General features: G+C 38.4%; 1 protein-coding gene across 2 annotated transcripts in view; it reads left to right on the top strand.

The window, feature by feature from the left end:
* CYBRD1 (cytochrome b reductase 1) overlaps positions 1 to 20,781 on the top strand; it is a 36,282-nt gene extending 15,501 nt beyond the window's left edge. The window contains exons 2-4 of one of the 2 annotated variants that reach the window (XM_024765705.1): positions 544 to 752; positions 16,266 to 16,420; positions 17,126 to 20,781. In XM_024765705.1, the coding sequence (XP_024621473.1) occupies positions 544 to 752; positions 16,266 to 16,420; positions 17,126 to 17,426 (665 nt within the window). In that variant the 3' untranslated portion in view covers positions 17,427 to 20,781. The remainder of the gene's footprint in view (positions 1 to 543; positions 753 to 16,265; positions 16,421 to 17,125) is intronic. The other variant, XM_024765707.1, reaches the window with a different exon arrangement.
* The last annotated feature ends 3,996 nt before the right edge of the window (positions 20,782 to 24,777 follow it).

Here is a 24,777-nt window from a genome sequence, read left to right as displayed (position 1 = left end):
GGATATACTTTGTCTATTTAAATCTTCGCACATATTTTTCTATTGTTTAGTCCGTTTTTTTCTTGTCAAATTAAGACACTTATATGAAGAAACCAGATCATAAGATTAAGAATTTCATTTTGGACATGTTGAGTTTAAAATATTTGAGAGGCATCTATATGGATATGTCAAGAAGCCATTGGATTATGTTGGTGTGGAGTTCAGAAGAAAGTTCTGGGCTGGAGATGAGAATTTTGGAGTCCCTACCATGCAGGTAGCATTTTAATGAAAGAGTGAATGAGATCACGCAGAGAGAGAGCAGAGAGAGGAAAAAATCCTAGGACTAAGCGTGAGAGGCAGCAAGATTCGTTCATAAGTTGGGAATAAAGAAGATGCCAGCAAAGAGCCCAAGAAGGAACCACTGAGAGGCAGGGAAGAGGGGGGAAGCAGAAGCCATGAGAAAAGGGTTTCACAAAAGGCAGTGTTCACTGTGTCGAACTGTTCATCTTGTGTTGATTAAAAAAACAGCACCGCTACATTCTGTCCACTTTTGTCTCTTTTTAGCCATCATCGTATACAGACTGCCATGGACCTGGAAATGCAGCAAGCTCCTGATGAAATCCATCCATGCAGGGTTAAACGCTGTTGCTGCCATTCTTGCAATTATTTCTCTGGTGGCTGTTTTTGATTTCCACAATGCCAGGAACATCCCCAATATGTATAGTCTGCACAGCTGGGTTGGACTGACAGCTGTCATTCTCTACATCTTACAGGTCAGTATCTCAGTGTTTCTTTTTAATTTTTTTAAAATTAATTTATTTTTGGCTGTGTTGGGTCTTTGTTTCTGTGTGAGGGCTTTCTCTAGTTGCAGCAAGCGGGGGCCACTCTTCATCGTGGTGCGCGGGCCTCTCACTATCGCGGCCTCTTTTGTTGCGGAGCGCAGGCTCCAGACGCGCAGGCTCAGTAATTGTGGCTCACGGGTCTAGTTGCTCCGCGGCATGTGGGATCTTCCCAGACCAGGGCTCGAACCCGTGTCCCCTGCATTGGCAGGCAGACTCTCAACCACTGCGCCACCAGGGAAGCCCTCTCAGCGTATTTCTAAACAAGACATAAAAAGTAAAACAATTCAGATACTTTCGATGTTTTCCATTCATTCATAGTTTCTTGGAAATCATTTCATTCCCACTAGTCACTGTTCCATTTGTTTCCATTATAAGTGTTTCCCCCTGAGGGGGCACCAGAACTGCAGAATTCAGTTATGAGCTTGAATGTAAGGGTTTAAATATGGACATATGTATGTAAGAAATTGCCATCTCATAATATCTAGGCTGCCATTGTTTGGACTTTAAATTCCATGTGCTGGATCAACTAGCATAGGCAAGAGCTATAGATTTCTTTCTCACATTCTCTGTCACTTCTATTTTCTCGGTTTAACTTTAAGAGTAAAGAGGTAAATTTTTATGTCTTTGTTAGATTTTGAAGGCTCAGTGATTATTTTATTTTCATTTCATTTATTAAATGTCTTCATTTACTAAAAACACATACTCTTTTTTAAGTATTTATTTATTTGGCTGTACCAGGTCTTTGTTGCCGCATGCGGTCTCTTAGTTGTGGCATGGGGGATCTAGTTCCCTGAGCAGGGATCGAACCCAGGCCCCCTGCATTGGGAGCATGAGTCTTAACCACTGGACCACCAGGGAAGTCCCCAAAAAACACATACTCTTAAGAGCACTATATTTAAATGTAAGTTAATGGAGTGAGATAGGAATTTGGCTGTTCTAGATCACAAAAGTAAAGGTTAATTTTTAATGTTTTTGGTGTTAACCATTTTGTTGAAAAATCTTTGTCAATTTTTTTGACAAACTATGTCAATTCACTTCCCTTGCTTAGTACATATATCCAACTCCTGATTGGGACATCATTGTGAACTTACTTTTCTGTGGATATAGGAGAAGAAACTGGAGTGAGTTCATAAAACCTCAAGGCATATTTTAGAATATATGAATGTATGACCTCTTTAAAAAAGGATCTCTTAGCAGACATGTATTTGTCATTTTTCTGCTTCTTAAAGTAAGGTTTTTAAAGGCTTAAGCCTTTTTGAATTTTAAGTAAGTAAAAGTTGATATCTATATGGACACTATTAATAATTTAAGTTTGCATTAGCATGCCTGGAGGTAGGGATTGGCAGATTGAAAGGTGCCAGACAGAAGGGGAGCATAGGGAGAACCCTGTATCAAACATGATCTTACTGATCAAGGAGGAACAAAGAGAATATCTCAAATTGGGTGGCTGAGCCTAGCCCAGATCTCCTGCCCTCAAAGTTGATTTTCCCTCAGTGTTCTCATCTGGGAGACAGTGTCCTCCTCTGCTGCCAGCTGGTGGACCCTCTCCCTTCAGAGAGTAGGATGGCAAGAGCAGGGGCCATTGAGATGCTGCCAGTTGCTTTGGGGACCCCCTTGGTCTACTAGCATCTCTTCAGGACTTTCCTAGCTTTCTGTTCTGCTTTCAGCGGTTTGTTCCCCTCCCTTTGCCTCACCTCCTTTGTGCCACACCAGAATGCAGGATATTAGAGCCAGAGTGCAGTGTGAGGCATTCTGCTTACCTCACGTAGTCCTTCAAGTGAGATAGTCTTTACAGATGCTGAGGGCGCACAGGTTACACAGCAGGAGGCAGAGCTGGGACTTAGGCGCTGGTCTTTCCAATCCTGAGCTCTCCCCACATGGTCCTGCTGTTTCCACAACATCCCCACCATCACTCAGCCCGTGTTTGATCATCCTCAGTGGACGGCCATATTTCTGAGGAACAGAATGGAGACTACCCAAAACTTTATGTAGCTTGCCTGTGAGAGGGTTTATGGTTCTGAGTACAGTAGTTAAAATGAATTAGATAAAATGCCTTTAGTGCGTTAGTTATATGCCAAGGCATTCTCTGAACATCTGGAAAGATATGCATCAGAATGTTAACAGAAATGATCTCTAGGTGGCTGGATTCCAGTTGATTATTTTTCTTTTCACTTTTTGTATCTTCTAAATACACATGCATTTCTGTATAACAATAAAAGCTTTTAAAGCTAAAAAAAAAGTTTCCTATACTAGATATACCTTTTAATCTGGAATTTCTAAAAACCAATTTATACCATGCTCTATATCTTAATATATAAGATTAAGAAATATCTAGGAATTAGCAAAAAAGAGAATATTTATTGGAAAATATATGGGTCTTAGATAAAATGGTTCTCAGAGGAATATAGGCTTAAATGCCTTTATTTATTGAAAGAAAAACTTAAAATATGTAAATGGAGTATCCACTTAAGAAACTGAAGTTCAATTATATCTCGATAAAACCAGGAGAAAAAAAAAGAAACTAAAAGAGAACAGCAAAATATACAAGGAAAAGTAAACACCAAAAAAAAAAAAAAATCCGTGAACAGTTGTATTAGTTTTCTATTGTTGCCATAACAATTTACCACAAACGTAGTGGCTTAAAACAACCCAAATATATTACCTCACAGTTTCTCTACATCAGAAGTCCAGATTGGCTTGGCTGGTTTCTCTGCTCAGGGTCTCACAAGGTCAAAATCAAGGTGTTAGCTGGCCTGGGCTCTTATGGAAAGACTCTGGGGTAGAATCACCTCCCAAGCTAATTTAGGTTGTTGGCAAAATCTAGTTCCTTGTGGTTGTAAGACTGAGGTCCCTATACTCTCACTGACTGTGGGCTGAGTGTTGTCCTTAGCTCCTCTCTCTGTTCCTTGCACATGGCCCCCTCTGTCTCACTGGCTTGGAATCTCTCTGACTTCTCCTTCTTTCTCCTCTTCATCTCTTCTTCCTCCAGCCAAAGTTCTCTGTTTTTGAAAGGGTTCATGTAATTAGATTGGGCTGCCCAGATAATCCAGGGTTTTCTCCCAGTCAGAAAATCCATAACCTTAATTACATCAGCAAGGCATCTTTTGCCATGTAACATAACGTATTCATAGCTTGCAGGGATTAAGTTGTGGATATCTTTGGGAGGTGGCATGATTTAGCCTATCACAACCATAAATTAAAAATAGAAGAAATTACAAATAAAATGAAAAGCTGGTTCTTTAAAACAAGTAGAATAAAATAGATAAACCACTGCAAATCTGATTGAAAAAAAGCACAATATACAACATTAAGAATAAGAAAGGGGCTTCCCTGGTGGCACAGTGGTTGAGAGTCCGCCTGCCGATGCAGGGGACACGGGTTCGTGTCCCGGTCCGGGAAGATCCCACATGCCGTGGAGCGGCTGGGCCTGTGAGCCATGGCCGCTAGGCCTGCGCGTCCGGAGCCTGTGCTCCGCAACGGGAGAGGTCACATCAGTAAGAGGCTCACGTACCGCAAAAAAAAAAGAAATATAGTCATAGATATAAATAATATTTTAAAATTAGGACAGTTTATTAAATTATTAATATATGGTAATATTCTTAAAAATCTTAAAGAAAGAAAAAAGGATTGTTTTCTTGCCAAATATAAACTACCAAATTTGACCCAAGAGGAACTAGAAAACCTAAACAGACCAATAACATTATAAGCAACTGGTAAGATCATTTGAAATCTATCACTAAAAAAGACATCAGGTCCAGATTGTTTTATACCTTTGACCTACAAGGAACAGATACTTTAAACTGATCCAGTACACTGGGAGGAAACAAACTCCTCTCAGATGTTGCCCCATTGTGCACTCCATACTTCATATCTAAGGTGGCAGCTCTGATGATAAACACCGTTACCAATATCAAACAGCGAACATCAGCTTAAACTGTGAAATACTGAAGACATTTCCATTAAATAAATAAGACATTGATGCTTGGTACCTTTGTCATTCAACTTTGTTTTAGAGGTTTTAGCTAATGCATAAGATAATGAAAAAAATCTGTATAAATAATAGAAAATTTGTGACTTTTTTCCTGTTTGCAGATCATATAATACATGTCTAGAAACACAAGAGATAGCTAAAATAATGAGAGAATTTGGAAAGGTATCTGGATATAAGATAGCCATGCAGAATCCAATAACTTTTGCCCATACTAGAAATGACCATTTAGAATAAGAAGTAGAATCCTGTAAATCTTATAGTAGAATACTATAAAAACTTATTGAAAAACAGAAAACATGGTAGGAATAGAAGGATACCATGTTACTGAAAGAGAAAAATTAATATAGAAATATCCTTCCCTCTTCAACTAATATTTATAGTTAATATATTCTAATTTTAAACCCAATGGGAGTTTTAAACTTTATGCAGAAGAACAAGTATCCAAGGATAACCAAGAAAATTTTGAAGAAGAGAAGGGAGACCTGCTTTATTCAAAACAAGGTATTCACACAGGAATAAACAAAATATATCCATGGCAAGAACAAAGAGGACAGAAACAGCCCAAGTGTGTATAAGAACTTTTTCTGTGACACTATGGTATTTCAATTTACCAGGAAAAGAATGCTTATTTAATCAATGTTACCTTCATAATTGGCTATCCATTTGGAAAAAACCAAACAAACAAAAAGACTCTACATCACACAAAAGAAAAAAAAATTCCAGATACAGTAGATTAAAGGTATGAGTATAAAAAATCCAAAATCAGTGAAAAGAGAAAAAGAAAATTAAGAAGCATATAATCTGTATAATATTGAGGTAGGGGAGGCCATAAGGTTGACAAGAAATCTAAAAACCATAAAGGAAAAGAAAGACATTTATGACTACATAAAATTTTTTTAAAATTATAGTCATTTCTCAGTATCTTTGGGGGATTGTTTCCAGGACCCCCTCGGACACCAAAATCCAAGGATGCTCAAGTTTCTTGTATAAAATGGTGTAGTATTTGCATGTAACCTGCACACATCCTCCCATATACTTTAAATCATCTCTAGATTACTTACAATACCTAATACAATGTAAATGCTCTGTAAATACAATGTAAATCCTATATAAATAGTTGCTGGTCTGCGGCCAATTCAAATTTTGCTTTTTGGAACTTTCCGGAATTTGTTTTTTTGGAATATTTTTGATCTGTGGTTGGTGGAATTTATGTATGCTGAGCCCGTGGCTATGGAGGGCTGACTGTATATATGACAAAAGATATTTAAGTCAGCAGGAACTGCACAAGGAGATATGGGGAATAATCATGTCATGTGTTAAGGGTTAATGTGTTTAATATACAAAACAACTCCTAAAAATTAATAATAAAAAGTCAACCTAATAGAGCAATGAACAAAAGAGTTGAACAGGCAGTTCAAAGAAGAATTAAATCACAATGAGCATATGATAAAATGTCCAACCTCACTAAGAAGTTAGGGAAATGTAAGTTAAAACAACAATAAAGTAACATTTTCTCCCATGAGACTGACAGAACAACAATAGTGATATCCATTGCTATCATAGATGTGAGGTAAGGATGAACTTCTGCCCTGCTGGTGGGAAAGTGAATTGCCACCGAATTAGGGAAGTAGTTTGTTAATATCTATTATTTTTTTAAAAAATAAACTTACTCTTACACAACATTGTAAATCAACCATACTCCAGTAAAAATTTAAAGTATATATATATATACTTTACAAAAGGAACTCTAAGAAGGATTTTTAGTGCGGCAATGTTTGCAGGAAACGGGAAGCAACCTAAATGTCCATCAACAAGGGAATGGCTAAATAATTTGTGGTAAATCCATGTTGAATATTATACAGCTGTTACAAAGAACGTAACTATGTCTACTGATCAGGAGTGAAATCAGGGACTTCCCTGGTGGCGCAGTTGTTAAGAATCTGCCTGCCAATGCAGGGGACACGGGTTCCATCCCTAGTCCAGGAAGATCGCACATGCCGGGGAGCAACTAAGCCTGTGCACCACAACTACTGAGCCTGCGCTCTAGAGCCTACACTACTGAGCCCATGTGCCACAGTTACTGAGGCCCGCAACGCCTAGAGCCTGTGCTCCGCAACAAGAGAAGCCACCGCAATGAGAAGCTCACTCACCACAACGAAGAGTAGCCCCTGCTCACCACAACTAGAGAAAGACCGTGCGCAGCAACAAAGACCCAACACAGCCAAAAATAAATAGATAAATAAATATTTTTTTAAAAAGGAGGAAAGAAAGGGGGATAGCAACAAAGCAATACAACCAATACAAGCTGAAAAGTCTTCACCCTTCCTCGTGTTTGTCTATGAATTGCAAAGCATTTTAAGTTGTAGGTATTTTTTCTACTTGTGAGATCTAGCCTCTGGGGGATTTCTAAAAAAATAACAAACCATTGTGTGTATGTAGAAGTTATGAATCATAATAAAGTTAACTCTCATGATTCCACCGTCCAACTTAATTTAGAAAACTAGAACACCTCCTCACCCCCAACTTGATCCCACATCTTTCTACCTATCCCAACCCCTGGAGGTAACCATTCTCCAGAAGTTTTTTTCTCATTCCTGTTTTTCTTTATAATTTTACCACATACTGTAAATTCCCAAACAATATGTTTAGTTTTTATTTTTTACTTTTTAAAAAGCAGTATCAAATGTGTTCAATTACAACTTTTTTTTTCTTTCTACTGATTCAACTATATTGATTCCTCTAGGTGTAGTTTATTCATTTTTACTTGTTTTTTTTCCTCAAAGAATTTTTTTTTTAATTCATTTATTTTTGGCTGCTCTGGTTCTTCGTTGCTGTGCGCGGCGAGTAGGGGTTACTCTTTGTCGCGGTGCACAGGCTTCTCATTGCGGTGGCTTCTCTTGTTGTGGAACACGGGCTCTAGGCGTGCAGGCTTCAGTAGTTGCGACACCTGGGATCAGTAGTGGTGGCACACGGGCTTAGTTGCTCTGTGGCATGTGGGATCTTCCTGGACCAGGGCTTGAACCCATGTCCCCTGCATTGGCAGGTGGATTCTTAACCACTGTGCCACCAGGGAAGCCCTTCATTTTTACTTTTGTATTCCACTGTATAAATACGCCATACATTTACTTATCTATTCTCCTGCTATTAGACATTTGGGCAATTTTCAATTGTTTTCTGTTACAAACAATGCTGCACTGAACATTCATATACACACCTCTTGGTCCTCATATGCAAAGGTTTCTCTGGCAGTATACTTAGGACTGCAGTTATATACTCAGTCTAAAAGAGTAACATCAACTTGTTTGCCAAAGTGGATGACCCAAGTATGTTCCTGCCAGCAGCAAATAAGAGTTCCCATATGGCACATCCTTGCCAGCATGCATCCTCTTCAAACTTAAAATATTGCCAAACTAGTGGGTATAAAAGGGTGTCTTCTTGTGGTTTTATTGTTTATTTCACTGATTGCTTATGGTTCACCTCTAAAAAAATACCTGTTCATGTCGTTTGTCCATTTCAAAAATGAGTTTGTTTTCCTTTTTCTTAAAGATTTATAGGTGTTCTGTGTCAAATTCCTTTTCACTTATATGTATTGCATATATCTTCAAGCTTTTGAAACTTGTGTTTTCTCTTTTGTTAGTACTTTTTGACAAATAGGAATTCTCAATTTTTTTTTTTTTTTTTTTCGCGGGCCTCTCACTGTTGTGGCCTCTCCCGTTGCGGAGCACAGGCTCCGGACGCACAGGCTCAGCGGCCATGGCTCACAGGCCCAGCCGCTCCGCGGCATGCGGGATCCACCTGGACCGGGGCACGAACCCGTGTCCCCTGCATCGGCAGGCAGACTCTCAACCACTGCGCCACCAGGGAAGCCCAGGAATTCTCAATTTTAATGAAATGAATTAATCATCTTTTCCTTTAAGGTTATTATTTTTTGTTTTGATGCCTTGTGTATGAAATCCTTCCCTACCCTGAGGTCAAAACAAACGAGATTCTCAGGTTCTACTCCAGACCTCCTGGATCAGAAAGTCTGGGTTGGTTGGGGGCGGGGGCGAGCCCAGTAGTATGTGCTTTCATAGGCCCGACAGGTGATTCAGAGGCGCACTGATATTTGAGAGCAATTGGTCTAAGAGAAAAGCCTACAAATAGCCAAGAGGTTACATTACAGTAATATTATTGGAAACTTTAATTTCTCTTATGTTTTCTAAGAATATTAAAGTTTTGTCTTTAAGTACTTAATTCATTTAGAAGTAACTTAGCTCATGAAGTGATATTGTTATCTAGCTTCATTTTTTTCCATAATGATAAACTCTTTCCCTGGCATCATTTATTGACCGTCCCTGTCTTTGCCACTTATCTGCACTGCCAGTTTTGTCGTATGTCTTTTCCTCTGCGTCTTAGCCAGTGGAATTGAAGAGTATAGAAATATATAGAAGTATTTACAAGGTATAGAATAGAGGTAGAGATAAAAATCTTTGAATTGTTCTTATTTTAAAGAGAATACTTCTAATAGTTCACTATTCAGTGCAGATGTTTCACATTTCCTCTAATTCCAGTTTGTGAAACCATTTTGTTTTTCTTTCGAAATCATGAATGGACGTAGAATTTTTTGTGTATGTTGAGATGAATATGGTTTTTCCTCTTTAATTTGTTAATGTAATCAATCACATCATTAGATTTTCTAATATTAAACTTGGGTGAATTGAAAACATTTTTAATTGTTTCAAGATTCTCTTTTGCCTTCTGAAATATTCAGATTCTTATCTCCGGTTGTTTTATTTGTGTGCTAACTAGGCTTCTCAGAAATGTCATGTCACAACGTTCTGACTTTTGTTTAGCAGGAGAAAATGTGGTCCCTGGCTTCTTCCTTGCTCAGATCCAGAGAGCTGGTAGTATTTAAGAACACAGGACTTGGACTCAGGAAGACCTCAGTTTGAATCAGTTTCATTCATTTGTAATTTGTGACCTTGGACATGTTATTGAACTTTTTTGGACTTAGTTTGCTCACCTAGAAATTAAGATTTTCATACATCCTTCACATCATAAGAACCAAAGACAAATAATGCATGGAAAGGCTCAGCCTAGGGCTTAGCATACTGGAATGACACAAGTAAGCTGTTGTTATTAGAAATGTAAGTCTTGTGGTAGGCTCCTTTATGACCTGAAGATGGCATTTTTCATATCAACTATAGATCATAGACACCTTCATGGTTGAGAATATGCATTTTATGTCATTGAAATTTTATTCCTAAATCCATCCATTTATTCAACAGAGTTAAATACCTGCTATGCGTCAGATACCTGTCTAAGTTATGGGGCATACACTGTTCCACAAGACACGCATGGGCCCAAAGAGACATGCTCTCTGCCCTCATGAAGCTTACAGGGGAAGATAGGTCATTGAGTATTTGGTAGATTGGATGGGTGTGGAGTGTTCTAGGAGAGCTCTCATATGGTATAGAGAATAATGGAAGTCAGATCAAGAATTGGAGTCATGAGGTCTGTGGTCAAAGCGGAAAGAGTATTCTATGAATGGATTAGTATATGGGTAAAATTTTGCTCTATTTGAGAAACCAGAAGGAGTTTGAGCTGCCTGGAATGGGGTATGGAAGATGAATTGGAGGCTGGACAGGGGTAAATTTAGGGAGACTAGGTTGAAGATGTTTACAAAGGTTCTGATGAGAAATGATGGTGGCCTGGAGGAGTAGCAATAGCAGTTAGCAAAGTGTATAGTTCCTAAAGATATTTAGGAGGTAGAATTAATGAGATTTGGAAAGTCAGTGATACAGGGGATGAAAGAGAGTCACTTTCAGGCTTGAAAAAGTAGGGGTGGGATGAGAAAGGGAACATTAGAGGGGGAGGAGAGGGCTTTAGGAGTGCCAGATGCTACTGAGAAGTCAAGGAAAATAAGGTCTAAAAACTATCCATTGGATTTAGTGATCTGGAAGTCACTGATGACCCTGGAGAGCAGTTTCCTTGGTGGGCAGAAGCCAGATTTCAGTAAATTGAACAGGAAATAGAAGGTGATGTTGACTGAAAGAAAATGCACAACATAAGAGCTGTGAGTTTAAGTTTTATTCAGGGTCTTACTGAGGACTATAATGTGGGAGACAATCACTCAGTAGCTCTGAGTAAACTGCTCCAAAGAGGTAGGAGAGAAGCCAGTAAGTATATATGTGATTTGGGGCTTGGGAATACATGCAGTCAAGTAACATCTTGGTAAAAGATTACTGCTAGTCCCAAAGGACAGATATCTCAAGTTTATGACTTTAGTGTTTTTCTAATGTATGGGAAGATGCAAGAGTCTGAGCTTATTGGAATTCTTCTTGAGATGTACATCTAACTATCTAAGGGGCCTATTTGTCCAAAGAACAGAGCATCCTGTTTATGTCTTCCTTTCCTCTGTCTGTTGGTCAGTGACTGCAGCAGGTTAATCCTTATAGAATTGGGTATTGAGCAAAATTCTCTTTTTTCCTCCTTTGTTTACAGTGAGAAAATAGAGACAACTCAATAAAGAGGTTTGGGTAAGAAGGGGAAGCGAAAGAGAGGTTGGTAACTGGTCAGAGACAAGAGTCAAGTCAGGTGCTTGGGTGCTTTCTTTTTTACTTCATTTTGTTGGGAGAAGCTTGGACATGTTAAAATGCTCACTGGATAGCACCATAGAGAAGGAAAGGTAGTGAATACTGGAGAGATGCAATAATTTATAGCTATGTCTTCAAGAAGTAGATTGTGGAGACTGCTGGAAAATTGGAGGACACCAACTCAATTGCAACTGAAGAAGGAAAGGAATTGTTCGCTTGGGATGGTTTTTTGGTTTGTTTCGTTTGGTGGCAGAAAAATAAGGCTCTTCTCTGAAGTTGCCTCTGTTTTCCCATGAGGTGGTAGTAGGATCATCTGCCAATAGTGGGGAGGCACACAAGAGAGCCAGAGGTTTGTGTCTGGGAGAAACATGGAGGACCAGTTGATAAATCATACAGTAGAAGGATTGTTGAGCAGCACTGAAGTGCTTATAGCCATGAGCATCATAACCATGAATTTATAGCGACGCTAGTCCCCTTGACTGCATGATTTACTCCAGTGGGACCTAGCATACCAGGGGTAGTCCTGAAGATGTCTGAGCCAGGTTGAGGTATTGCCAGGTGGACTTGATAAAAGACAGTGCAGCAAGAAAATGTAGGATATTGACAGGAGACTTCAATTTGAATGTCTGTCATTTCTTTTTACAAAAAACTATGGACATATTCTAGTTGGTTCTGATTAGGTGTTTTTACCCCTAGAAAACGTGCCGTTATGTTTGAAAAACACAACTTGCAAATAACCTAAGACAGAGCTTCTCAAAGGACAGAGCTTCTCAAAAGACAGAGCTTCCCTAGGACAGCAGCATTAGCATTACCAGGGGAGTTAGAAATAGATTCTTAGGCTCCACTCTAGACCTACTGAGTCAGAAACTCTAGGGATGTGGCCCAGAAATATGTGCTTTAAATGAAGTGATGAGTGAATATAGTTATCCTTCAGTATCCGCGAGGGATTGGTTCCAGGACCCCCATGGATACCAAAATCTGTGGATGCTCGAGTCCCTTATATAAAATGGTGTAGGGACTTCCCTGGTGGCACAGTGGTTGAGAATCCGCCTGCCAGTGCAGGGGAAACGGGTTCAAGCCCTGGTCCAGGAAGATCCCACATGCTGTGGAGCAACTAAACCCATGCACCGCAACTGCTGAGCCTGCACTCTAGAGACCGTGTGCCACAACTACTGAAGCCCATGCACCTAGAGCCTGTGCTCTGTAGCAAGAGAAGCCACCACAATGAGACGCCTGCATACTGCAACGAAGAGTAGCCCCCGCTCGCCACAACTAGAGAAAGCCCGTGCGCAGCAACAAAGACCCAATGCAGCCAAAAATAAATAAATAAATTTATTTTTAAAAAATGGTGTAGTATTTGCATATAACCCATGCATATCCTCCTGTATACTTTAAATCATCCCTAGGTTACTTGTAATACCTAATACAATGTAAATGCTATGTAAAAAATTGCCTGGCAAATTCAAATTTTGCTTTTTGGAACTTTCTGGAAATTAAAAAAAATATTTTCCATCAGGGCTTCCCTGGTGGCGCAGTGGTTGAGAGTCTGCCTGCCGATGCGGGAGACACAGGTTCGTGCCCCGGTGTGGGAGGATCCCACGTGCCGCAGAGCGGCTGGGCCAGTGAGCCATGGCCGCTGGGCCTGCCGTCTGGAGCCTGTGCTCCGCGATGGGAGAGGCCGCGGCAGTGAGAGGCCCGCGTACCAAAAAAAAAAAAAAAAAAATTTTCCATCAGCAGTTTGTTGAATCTCTGCTGGCTATATATACGATAGCAGAAAAATGAAGTGGAGCTGGGAGGAGCCTCCATATAATAATCTGTAAATCACTTGATTCACATTAAATCCACCTGTACCCTTAAAAAAAAGCAAATCATACCTAATACAAAAGCTAGCTAAGCAGATGTTTCCTCGTCTCATTAATGACTTTTGCAAATAAAAGCTTTTATTATGTCTAAAAGTTTACACATATCTTTTTTTAAAAAACTCATCTGTTTCGTAAAGTGAGATAAAACTGGCATAGTAAAATACATTTGTATCTTTAAAGGACAATAATAATTAACTGAGAAAAGCCCAGATATCTAACACAGGAACTTTAAAAGTAAACTTTCATTGTATATTTCTAATTATAAAAGTAATATACATTTATTTAAAATTTTATAAAATCAGAAAAATGGAAAGAAAAATCCTCAAATCACTGATAATGCCATAATCTAGAGATATCATTATATTTTGGTTTATTTCCTTTAGGCTCTTATTATGCCCATGAATATATAGTTAAGAAAAAATTTTAAGCATAATTAGAATCATACTACATCTTCACTTTCATATCTAAATAATAACTTTTTAAATGAGATTTTACTTTTCTTTACCTCTCCTAAGAACTCCATAGTGGTGAAGAGCAGTTTTCTGTAGGTGATGGTTCCTAAACTCTGGAGCACTTCGTTTGCACTTAATAAGTGTTTGTAGACTGAAGGTAGCAGTCTACTGCCTTCACTTTTAGGGATTTTCCAGAATGCACTTAACCCATATCTCTGAAATAACTTGAGCGAATCAAAAGCAGTGGTCTTCAGACTGCAACATGTAGCAAGAATCACCCTGGCATTCCATCAAAATGCAGATTCCTAAACCCTACTTCCAGAAATTCTGATTTAGCAGATTTGGATGTGGCACAGGGATCTCTTTAAATAAACACCTTAAGAGTTTCTGTTACAGGTCTTCTATGAGCAACATTTCAAGAAACACTGACTTAAAGGGACTTAAGGATTTTGTAATATTCAGTCCACTAGGATTTAAGTTGCCCTATTACTTGTAAGATAGTAAGGCTAAGATGGTTAAAAGGAAATAAAGAATGATTAATATAAATTTTAACTTTTTATAAGCTATTATACATTTGCATAATTTGGAACACTTTTAATCAAAGTTAAGTGTTCTGTAATTTTTTCCTTTCCTTTTAAAAGTAATTTTCTGTTGTTGAAAAAAAAGTGTTTTCATGGGGAAAGTAAGATTTAGGAGAGTTAAATCGTCCTGGGGTCCTGTACGCAAATTTCTGGTGTCCCATCTACTTAGATCATTAAGCTTTATGGGATTACAAGAGACACACATGATAAATCCTGAAAGAAATAAGAGAAAACAGTAAGAATCATTCAAAACAATAAGAATCTTAGGAATAGAAAGGCAGGATAACAGGAATATGGAAAAATATATATATTTACATGGATAAGTCACAGAAAAGATATGGTGACTTACTCGTAGAAATGTATTTGTGCTAAATCCTTGACAGTCACTCACCTGAGCCCCATTTTTGTATAGAAAGCACAACCTGTACATCAGGATGCTTACCCTTTGATACTAAAAGAATCACTAAAGATCACTGAAGGAGAATTAGGAACACTGAACCACCAAGGGGGACTCTCTGAACCATTTCTAATATACTCAGGCATCTGTGGTATTAATGGACAATAAAATATACAAACCAGCCTATTGCATGCATTTTCAGTTACTTTCCATTCATTACTGTTGCCTTTAATCTGATTCTAAATGTGTTTTAGGGCATCACACCCCTTCTGCCTTCATTCCTCTCTGTCCCCCTTTAGTCCTTTGATATCAATCAGGAAAAATGAACAGTGACGCTAGTGTTTCTCCTCATTCTCATAGTTGTTTTGTTAGAGTGGTAGATACCAAAGAGATACCTGAAAAAGAAGTCCCTTTAAACTCAGTAACTCAATGGTCACTGAGTCATCTTTATTTTCTGGAGGAGAAGAGATTACTTAATGGGCAGGGGTCTGGGGCAACAAAACAAAACTGTGAAAACATTAACAGACTTTAGTTTACATAATAATCTTGTTGTCTTGTCTGCAGAGAAGTATCCCACTAGGGATTTAATTATCAAGGAAATGGAGAGAATTTTCTGCAGAACTCATTTCTTCCTCATAAAACAAAATTGCCAGGTTTTTTCCACATAGTTTTTTAGGTTGAACTGAATAAATGTGTTCTATTGTATTTAGATTTAGTGACTTAAAAATCTTTTACTTCCCTTCCTACTTGGCAACCTTAAGGAAATTGATAAAAAGCAAATAAGTATCAGAATGTTCACTGTAGCCTTGTTAATGATAGCAAAAAACTAGAAACAGAAATTTCCATTAATGGGGAACTGAATAATTTGTTACAGTCTTAGAATGTCAGCCATTAAAAAGAATAAACTAGATACATGCATCGATATGAAAAGATCTCCAAGATACACTATTCAGGGAAAAAAGCAATATGCAGAACAAATATGTATAGTAAAATCCCACTTGTACTTTAAAAAACTGTCCCCCTCTCTCTCTTTTTTAAAAAATTTTATTGAAATATAGTTGATTTACAATGTGTTAGTTTCAGGTATACAGCAAGGTGATTCAGTTTTATATATATATATATATGTATGTATATATACACACACACTATATATATATACACATACATACACATATATATATTCTTTTTTAGATTCTTTTCCATTATAGGTTATTACAAGGTATTAAGTATAGTTCCCTGTGCTATACAGTAGGTCCTTGTTTATCTGTGCTGTTTATACAGTAGTGTGTATATTTTAATCCCAACCTCCTATTTCATCCCTTTGGTAACCATAAGTTTGTTTTCTATGTCTGACTTACTCTCTCTTTAAACACACATGTGTGCACACACACATGCTTGTTTAGTCATAGAAATTTTCTGGAAGGATACTCGAGAGAGTGAGTGGAACTGGAATGGGGAAACTTCATTTTATGCCCTTGGTTCTATATGAAGTGTTTTCTCATTTTGTACATATTGCTTCTATAATAATTTTAAAATCAGTTAAAACTTACAATTAATTGATAACTTTTGTACTTTTTGATGTTTAGCTTCTCCTAGGTTTTTTTGTCTTTCTGCTTCCTTGGGCTCCACTTTCTCTCCGAGCACTTCTCATGCCCATACATGTTTATTCTGGACTTCTCGTCTTTGGAACAGTGATTGCAACAGTACTTATGGGAGTGACGGAGAAACTGATTTTTGCCCTGTAAGTTGCATAGTTTTCCTAATTGCAAATCTTAAGCTACAAAATGTTAAATACTTGTTCATTGGACAAATATAAATGTAACAACAATTTTTAAATGTTGAAAATAAAAAATTTAAATATTTTTAAAAATGTATTATATTATACATGTGATATAACATTAATAATGCTTGGAAGAAAAGCCAAACAGTCCAACAAATTGTACTACTCTTACAAAACAACTATTGAAGTTATGCATGCCCTTTCAGTCATTTAGATGTGTATGTTTTTATTTTAACTGTAATTATGATATACCTACATTTTTGTATCATTTTTTAAATTTTAAGTGATAGAGGTGTTTTAGATGCTATATTATTTTCATACTTATGATTTTTAACAATTTCATACTAATCCATTGAGTGAATTATAGCATATCTTAAATTTCTTCTTAATGTCAAGCTTTAAGGGAATTTACATTGAAGCCGTACCAGTGTGCATTTTGAGCAGATAAATTCAAGACTGTTTGGCATGTTGCTGTATCACCCTAATTTTTTTTAATTTAATTTTATTTTTTTATACAGCAGTTTCTTATTAGTTACCTATTTTATACATATTAGTGTATATATGTCAATCCCAATCTCCCAATTCATCCTCCTCCTACCCCCCCAGCTTTCCCCCCTTGGTGTATCACCCTATTTGTAATTGGACACACTCTCTCCTTTTTTGTAGGAAAAATCCTGCATACAGTACATTCCCACCAGAAGGTGTTTTCACAAATACCCTCGGCCTTCTGATTCTGGTGTTTGGGGCGCTCATTTTTTGGATAGTCACCAGACCACAATGGAAACGTCCTAAAGAACCAAATTCTGTCCTTCTTCAGCCAAACGGAGGCGCTCCAGAGGGAATGGAAGGTTCCATGGCAATGAACTTTGGCAATATGGACAAATCAGATTCAGAGTTAAACAGTGAAGCAGCAGCAAGGAAAAGAAACATCACCCTTGATGAGGCTGGACAGAGATCCACCATGTAAAATGGGCTAGAGATGTAGCCATATAACTTCCATTAGTTCTACAGTTTAGCTTCTCTTATTTAGCTGTAAGATGATTGAGCTCCACAGACTCAATATTTATTCTAATCATAAAGTAGGATTTCTTGAAAGCATTTGTATTGATTGAGGCCTATGAACTTACCTGAATTGGAAGGGAGATGATCAATGTAAATAACAGCAGGTGTAAACTGTGGTTATATTACCTTGTTCTTGTTGAGGACCAAAGCATTTAGCACAGTGCCTGGCATAGAACAGATGATCAAAATGTATCTATCGGTTGGTAAATTTGATAAACTGGCAGCTTCCCTGGCCTCTTGTCATGCAGTCATTTTCTGTTAATTCTGGGAGTCCAGTTGTAAAGTTTTGGAATCAGATCATGCATATGTGGGACAGGGTTAATGCTACACAGATGTCATGACTAGAGCACAGAAAAAAATTAAGGAAAGTAACTGGTTCCCTTTTCCCTGTGCCTACCCTTTGCTTCCTCCCCAGCTGGTTTATCCTTAGATTGGCCCTGGAGACCAGGGTTTATATTAGGGCATTTTGGAGCAGTGATAGGGCTGTAGGTAGCTGAAGATCTTGCCTGGTTGGACCTGGAAGTTTTTCCAAAACTGACTTAATCCCAAGGCTTCCTTGGGTTTGGTATACTTTATGATCCAGATTCTAAACTTAATTAGGATGAGAATATGCCTGAATGCTTAAGCAGTATAAACTACTCCACAAACCTTAAAGAGCACTTTTCCCCAAGTTTCTGGTTTTTCTAAACATGGAACTTAGTGTCAGACACTATTCTAAGCACTTTATAAATCTTAGCTAATTCAATCCCCAGACAAAACTGTTGTGGTAGGCACCATTAAAAGCTCCATTTTACAGATGAGAGATCTGAGGCTTGGAGAGGTTAGTAACTTGCCCAAGGTCACACATCTCATAAGTGGTGAAACTGAGATTCAAAACCTGGCAGTTTGGCACCTCAGGTCAGTCCATGATCCTAACCACCTCACTATGCTGTTTTTTCTGTTACATGCTAATTTATACCTGTTTTGACCCACCCGTGGATAAACCTCATTTGGTGGAATGCAGTAGAAGTTAAAATTTACCTTCTGGCTCTGTTTCCAAGGCAGATTTCCCAAATAACCAAGGAGAAAGGCCTACCCTTACCTGGAAATTCATCATGGGCACCCTGCCACGGCCAACAAGCCATGGCTTACCTTGATGCCCCTTTGATCTTAAAACTGTCTTGGTAGCAAAGAAAGGTTTAGGCAAGAATATCGCTGCCGAACAGATTTGGGTTTGGAGATAGGAGAGATGGACTTCATGGTCTGCCCTTCCCCAGGGGCAAAAGCTAGGGTCCCTCCTGATTTGGGTGGAATTTTAGAGGACATCTTGTGCTTTGGTTCTCAGTAGCGAATTAAGACTCAGAGATGACAGTTTTCATGCATGAGACCTCTGTCTAGGCTCTGGGCTGACTTAAATTAAAACCTAGAGTGGCGCCTATGCTGAAATGTTGCTTTTCGTTTGGGATTGATTTTTGGTTTCCCTGCAATTTTAAACCATACAGTTTATACCAAATAAACTTAACATTTTTGGTGCTTAGTGAATTTCCTTTTAGGGTAACTGGTAATTACTTCCATAGACTGAGTACAAGCTATATTCCGTCACATCCCTGAAGCTTCACAATATCCATTCAAGAGTCCCTCACCAAAACACTGTTTTCTTAATTCTATTTCCAAAATTGGCAATAGTGTCATAAGAATCCCTAGTGCCCAGCCCAATGCCTGGCACGTAGTAGACACATAAATTCAGTATAAGTAGAGCATGCTACAGTTAGGGTGCTAAGTGGAAGGAATAATTGCATTGTCACACACAAACATATTTTGGTGAATGGATATTTCATTACATAGAGGTGCACAAAATTCCAGGGCTTTTTAGGGGGAGGGGAATAGTGACAGCCCCAAGGATTGAAGCTGCCATTCCATTTCATATAGGCCAAGAAAGGGGTTATTAGTTAAAAGTTAATTATGGATTTGGCACTAGACTATTCTGCTCCATTGAGAAGTATCTGAACACCCCTCATCTCAGCCCTTTATTTTATCCCTCTTGTGGGCTACTGTGAGGGTAATCTTACAGATATTATAGGAACTTTCTCTTTCTTTCTCAACCTTTATGAAAACAATGCCTAGTCAAATATATCTAGAAAACCTTTCTGTTTGAGACTCTTCTTTTAATGGGCTTTTTATTCTAATGATAATTGTACCTTTATCTTTCAAAAACTGGTATGTCCTGCCTAAAGCATCTCCTCCCAAAATTTCTCTTTAAAAAGCCCACAAAAAGAACAGGGGAGAAAAAAGCCTTAGGTATCAGTTCTAAAACAGTGATTGAAATCTTCCCAAATAATTATAGCTTATATCACCTGCAGAGATAGTCTGGCTTGGCTTACCCCATAATCTAATTTCAGAAAAATACGCTTTAACATTCATCTAAATCAACACTAAAGCCTTTTGTCTTAAAGGGTTTATTGAGAAACTCAGATGAATATACTTTTTGAATTAATGTTATCAAAAGTGTACAGCTTCCTGTGCGCCTTGTGTCAAACTGAATCCACCCTCCAAAGCACCTTCTTCCCTTTCCTCTCATGGTTTCATTTAAGCTGTGTGGGTTGGAAACAGCATCTCAGAGCTTACGATCAAATGACAAAGAAGGTAATTGTACTTTTTAAGGAATACTGACAAGTGGTTTCTGTTTTCTAAAGCAGGGGTCCCCAACCCCTGGGCCGAGGACCAGTACCAGTCCACAGCCTGTTAGGAACCGGGCTGCACGGCAGGAGGTGAGCGGCAGGCGAGTGAGCGAGCGAAGCATAATCTGCCGCTCCCCATCGCTCCCTATCGCTCGCATTACTGCCTGAATCATCACCCCCCCACCTTCCATGTAAAACTTGTCTTCCACAAAATCGGTCCCTGGTGCCAAAAAGGTTGGGGACTGCTTTTCTAAAGGACAAAACTTAAGAGGATGCCTTGTTTTTAATTAGGCTCTTTTCCCTGCTGCGTTGGAAATTCCAGTGCAATACTGGTTGACTACAACTGCCAAATCTGAAAGCCCAAAGTAAAGTTTTTTGCTAATTTTATTGCAACATGATGGAATTTTAACTTTGTATGTCCTTTTTTAGGTAACTCTGACAGAAAGCTGTAACTGCTATGTCTTAGAGCTACACATAGGAAAGTAGAAGAAAAACTATTCTTTATCCCCTACAAGGTACCTGAAAACTTTATGTGGAAAAGATTTCTATGTTTAAATTTGCCTTTTTATCTCAACACATTTATGGAAAAATATTAAATAGCCTGAATATTTTATAATTTTGTAGAAAAAAATGCATCTATTTTTTCTTGACTTTGTTTTTATATAGTAATAAAAGTTATTTTGGAAGCTATTTGTGTATGTTACAATTTGTCCAGACAAGAAGTTGAAGAAGTTGTAGTCATTGTTCTTTTTTTTTTTTTTTTGTCCACACCACATGGCATGTGGGATCTTAGTTCCCTGACCAGGGATTGAACCCATGCCCCCTGCATTGGAAGCACGGAGTCTTAACCACTGGACTGCCAGGGAAGTCCCTGTAAGCGTTGCTCTGAAAGTCTCTTTCCCAGGTTTCTTTGTTTGTTTTTCAATGGGGAAAAATTTTTTTAAAAGTTTGCTTATTGAAAATGCTGTCAGATTTCTCTATAAATTGTACTCTGAGTACCATACCTTTTACATTGCTAGAAGGATCAGAGGACTGTTTCAAAACTGTCATGGTGTCCTCCATATAGGATCTGAGCTGGAACTATACTCTGTAGTGTGGAAGGGAGCCAAGATGTAAGCAATCAAAGCAGATGCAGTTTAAGTTGGGAAAAAACCTATTAAAAGTGCTGGTTATTACAGAATTCTGTGTTCATAGTAATGTATCCTTGAGAAAATACATAATTCATAATGGATGAATTGTTGGATTTTTTTTCGAAATAAAAAAGGATAATTAGCATCTAAGTAGTGCCAATACTCATCGAATCTTAATTTAACTGTTCATTTAGTCTTTTAAAATAATTAATTAATTAATTTATTTATTTGGCTGCATTGGGTCTTAGTTGTGGCATGCGGGATCTCTCATTGCGGTGTGGGCGTCTCTCTAGTTGTGGCTTGCAGGCACTAGAGTGTGCGAGTTCAGTAGTTGCAGCACGCGGGCTTAGTTGCCCCGTTGCAAGTGGGATCTTAGTTCCCAGACCAGGGATGGAACCTGCATCCCCTGCATTAGAAGGCGGATTCTTAACCACTGGACCACCAGGGATGTCCCTCATTTAGTCTTTTTTTCACCTACTTTTTGCCACCTGGGAAATGTTAATGGTATTTTATGATGTGTAGGTATAATCACACCATAATAGTATATGTCCTGTTATGCAATAGAGCCATGATATTGTGTGAATTGAATTTGTATAAGTTACATCATATTTTGTCACTGATTTATATTATTAATTTCAGGGATACTCATTCATTTCAGATTGATCTTAATTGGCAAGTACTTTTGATACTTTTTAAATGTATGGCTCAAGCACATTGTCATGTAATTTTACATATATCAGCTCATTCAGTTCAATTTGCAGTTGTGCTAGACATGTAATAGTGCCCACCATGCCCCGATCCCTCCAGGCAGCTCCATTTTACTGACTACATATTACCTGCATTTCCTCAGTCACAGCTAATTGGATGAGGCGGGGACAGAACACGTTGCCCACATGCAGCCTCTCCGTAGCTGGCCAACACACTATGGAGTGGCCTGGCATGAAATGAGAACGTCCTCTTTCATTTCATTCCAGATTGAGGAATAAGCATTTCAGAGGATTTTGGTTTTCTCTCTTCTAGGAACTTAAACTAGGAAATATTTCAAGAATAAGTCAGTGAGAATGGAAGCTAAATGAATGCCTAGAGACAGGAGCCATAAGGGATCAGGAAAAAGTCTATAAAGAGCCAGATGGATTTTGTGGACCACACAGTCTCTGTTGCAATTACTCAACTGTGTCATTGTAGCCAGTAGAGACCACAGACAATAGTAAATGAATATGACTGTGTTCCAATAAAGCTTTATTTACTTATTTACTTATTACTTATTTTGTATTTACTTACAAAAAAGATTTATTTTTTTATGCAGGTCATATTGGACCCATAGGCCCAAAGTTTGCCAATTCCTGGTCTAGATCATGAGGTAGGGCCATGATATTTCGTGGCAGGCTGAAATGATGAGAAATCAAGAACAATGTGGTAAGGAGACAATGCCGATGGTAGAGAGGAAGAATTGATAGTAGATGACAGGAAACACAAGTGGACAGTGGAGGAGTCTTAGGGAGGTGGCCAACTCAAATTAATGGTAGGTACTAGAGTGAAGATCCACAAACTCTTACTGAACTCACAACTTCTGTTTTCTTTTCTCGGAGTTGAGCCATTATGCTATTGAGGAAGGTTAGACTAGACCACCTGAAGGCTACCCAAAGAGAGACCTTGGAGGGTGAGAAGTCACCTTGGATGTTCAAGCTTCAGATGAGCTCAGATGCATGAGAGATTCCAGATGAGATCAACAGAGCTACCCAGGTGAGCTCCAGTCAACCCACAAAATCATGAGAAATAACAAATTGTCCTCATTTTAAGCCACTATGTTTTGGGGTGGTTTGTTACAGATCAATGGATGTGAAACACCATTCTTATTTTAAAAATCTAAATGGGTGTAAACTAAATTTAAATAGGAAGTGTTTTCCAGAGTACGTTCTGCAGGGCTTATTACATTCTCCTTAGGGGTTTTGTTTATTTTGTTTTGTTGAAAAAAAAAAGTTTGGGAAACAGAGTTAAACAAACAAACATATTTCTCTAATGTAAGACTTTGCAGACTTTCCCTCAACATTTATTATGAACATTTTTTTGCGGGGGCAGGCAAGCCAAAATTTATTGTGTTTTTTTTGTTGTTGTTGTTGTTTGCAGTATGTGGGCCTCTCACTGTTGTGGCCTCTCCCGTTGCGGAGCACAGGCTCCGGATACGCAGGCTCAGCGGCCATGGCTCACGGGCCCAGCCGCTTCGTGGCATGTGGGATCCTCCCGGACCAGGGCACGAACCTGTGTCCCCTGCATCGGCAGGCGGACTCTCAACCACTGCGCCACCAGGGAAGCCCTGTTGTTGTTGTTTTTAATTGAAGTATAGTTTATTTACAATGTTGTGTTAGTATCTGGTGTACAGCAAAGTGATTCAGTTATTCATATATATATCACGGGATGTTGAATATAGTTCCATGTGCTATAAAATAGGACCTTGTTGTTCAACATTTTCAAACATACAGAGAAGTTGAAGAATTACAGAGTGAACAACATTCACATACCTACCACCTAGAGTCTATAATTAACAATTGCTACATTAACTTTATCATATTTCTATGTATCCATCCCTTTATTCATCAAATACTCGATCTTAAATTTTTATACATTTCAAAATGTTGCAAACATCAGTAAATTGGTGTGGGGGACATTCTTAGTTTGTTCACTATCATAAAGAGAAAGTATTCAATATTTTATCATTAAACATATCATGTATGACCTTCATCCAGTTGATGAACTTTAACTTGCTGAATTTTTTTGGAAGTCATGAGTAAAATTGTTAAATTGTGTCAGATGATTCTTCTGCATCAACTGAAATAACCATATTACTTTTCTCCTTAATTCTGTTAACATGGTGAAATACATTGATGAATTTATGAATATTGAACCAACTTTGCCCTCTCGTCATCTGTATTACAACTAGATATATTATAAACTCACAATATAGTGTTAAAAGTTTTGCTTTATATAATCATAAGTATTTTAAAGAAATGAAGACATACTACACTCATGTTGCTCAGACCATATTTCAAATTAAAAATCTTCTTACAAAAAAAAAGAAAGAAGAAATGCAGAAGTAAAAAAAACCTTTTAAAACTTACCCACAGGGCTTCCCTGGTGGTGTGGTGGTTGAGAGTCCGCCTGCCGATGCAGGGGACACGGGTTCGTGCCCCGGTCCGGGAAGATCCCACATGCCGTGGAGCGGCTGGACCCGTGAGCCATGGCCGCTGAGCCTGCGCGTCCGGAGCCTGTGCTCCGCAACGGGAGAGGCCACAACAGCGAGAGGCCCGTGTACCGCAAAAAAAAAAAAAAAAAAATTTACCCACATATTTTCTTTTCCAGTGTTCTTCATTATTTCCTGAAGTCTGTTTCCATCTGGTATCATTTATCCTCATCCTGAAGAACTTCCTTTGGTAATTCTTTTTTTTTTTTTTTTTTTTTCTTTGGTATTTTT

This window comes from Neophocaena asiaeorientalis, unplaced genomic scaffold, assembly GCF_003031525.2.
Source record: "Neophocaena asiaeorientalis asiaeorientalis breed wild unplaced genomic scaffold, Neophocaena_asiaeorientalis_V1.1 scaffold721, whole genome shotgun sequence".
In the NCBI taxonomy this organism is placed as follows: Eukaryota; Metazoa; Chordata; class Mammalia; order Artiodactyla; family Phocoenidae; genus Neophocaena; species Neophocaena asiaeorientalis.
Note: the sequence above shows the minus strand (reverse complement) of the source record. Positions and strands in the feature narration are given on the sequence as shown.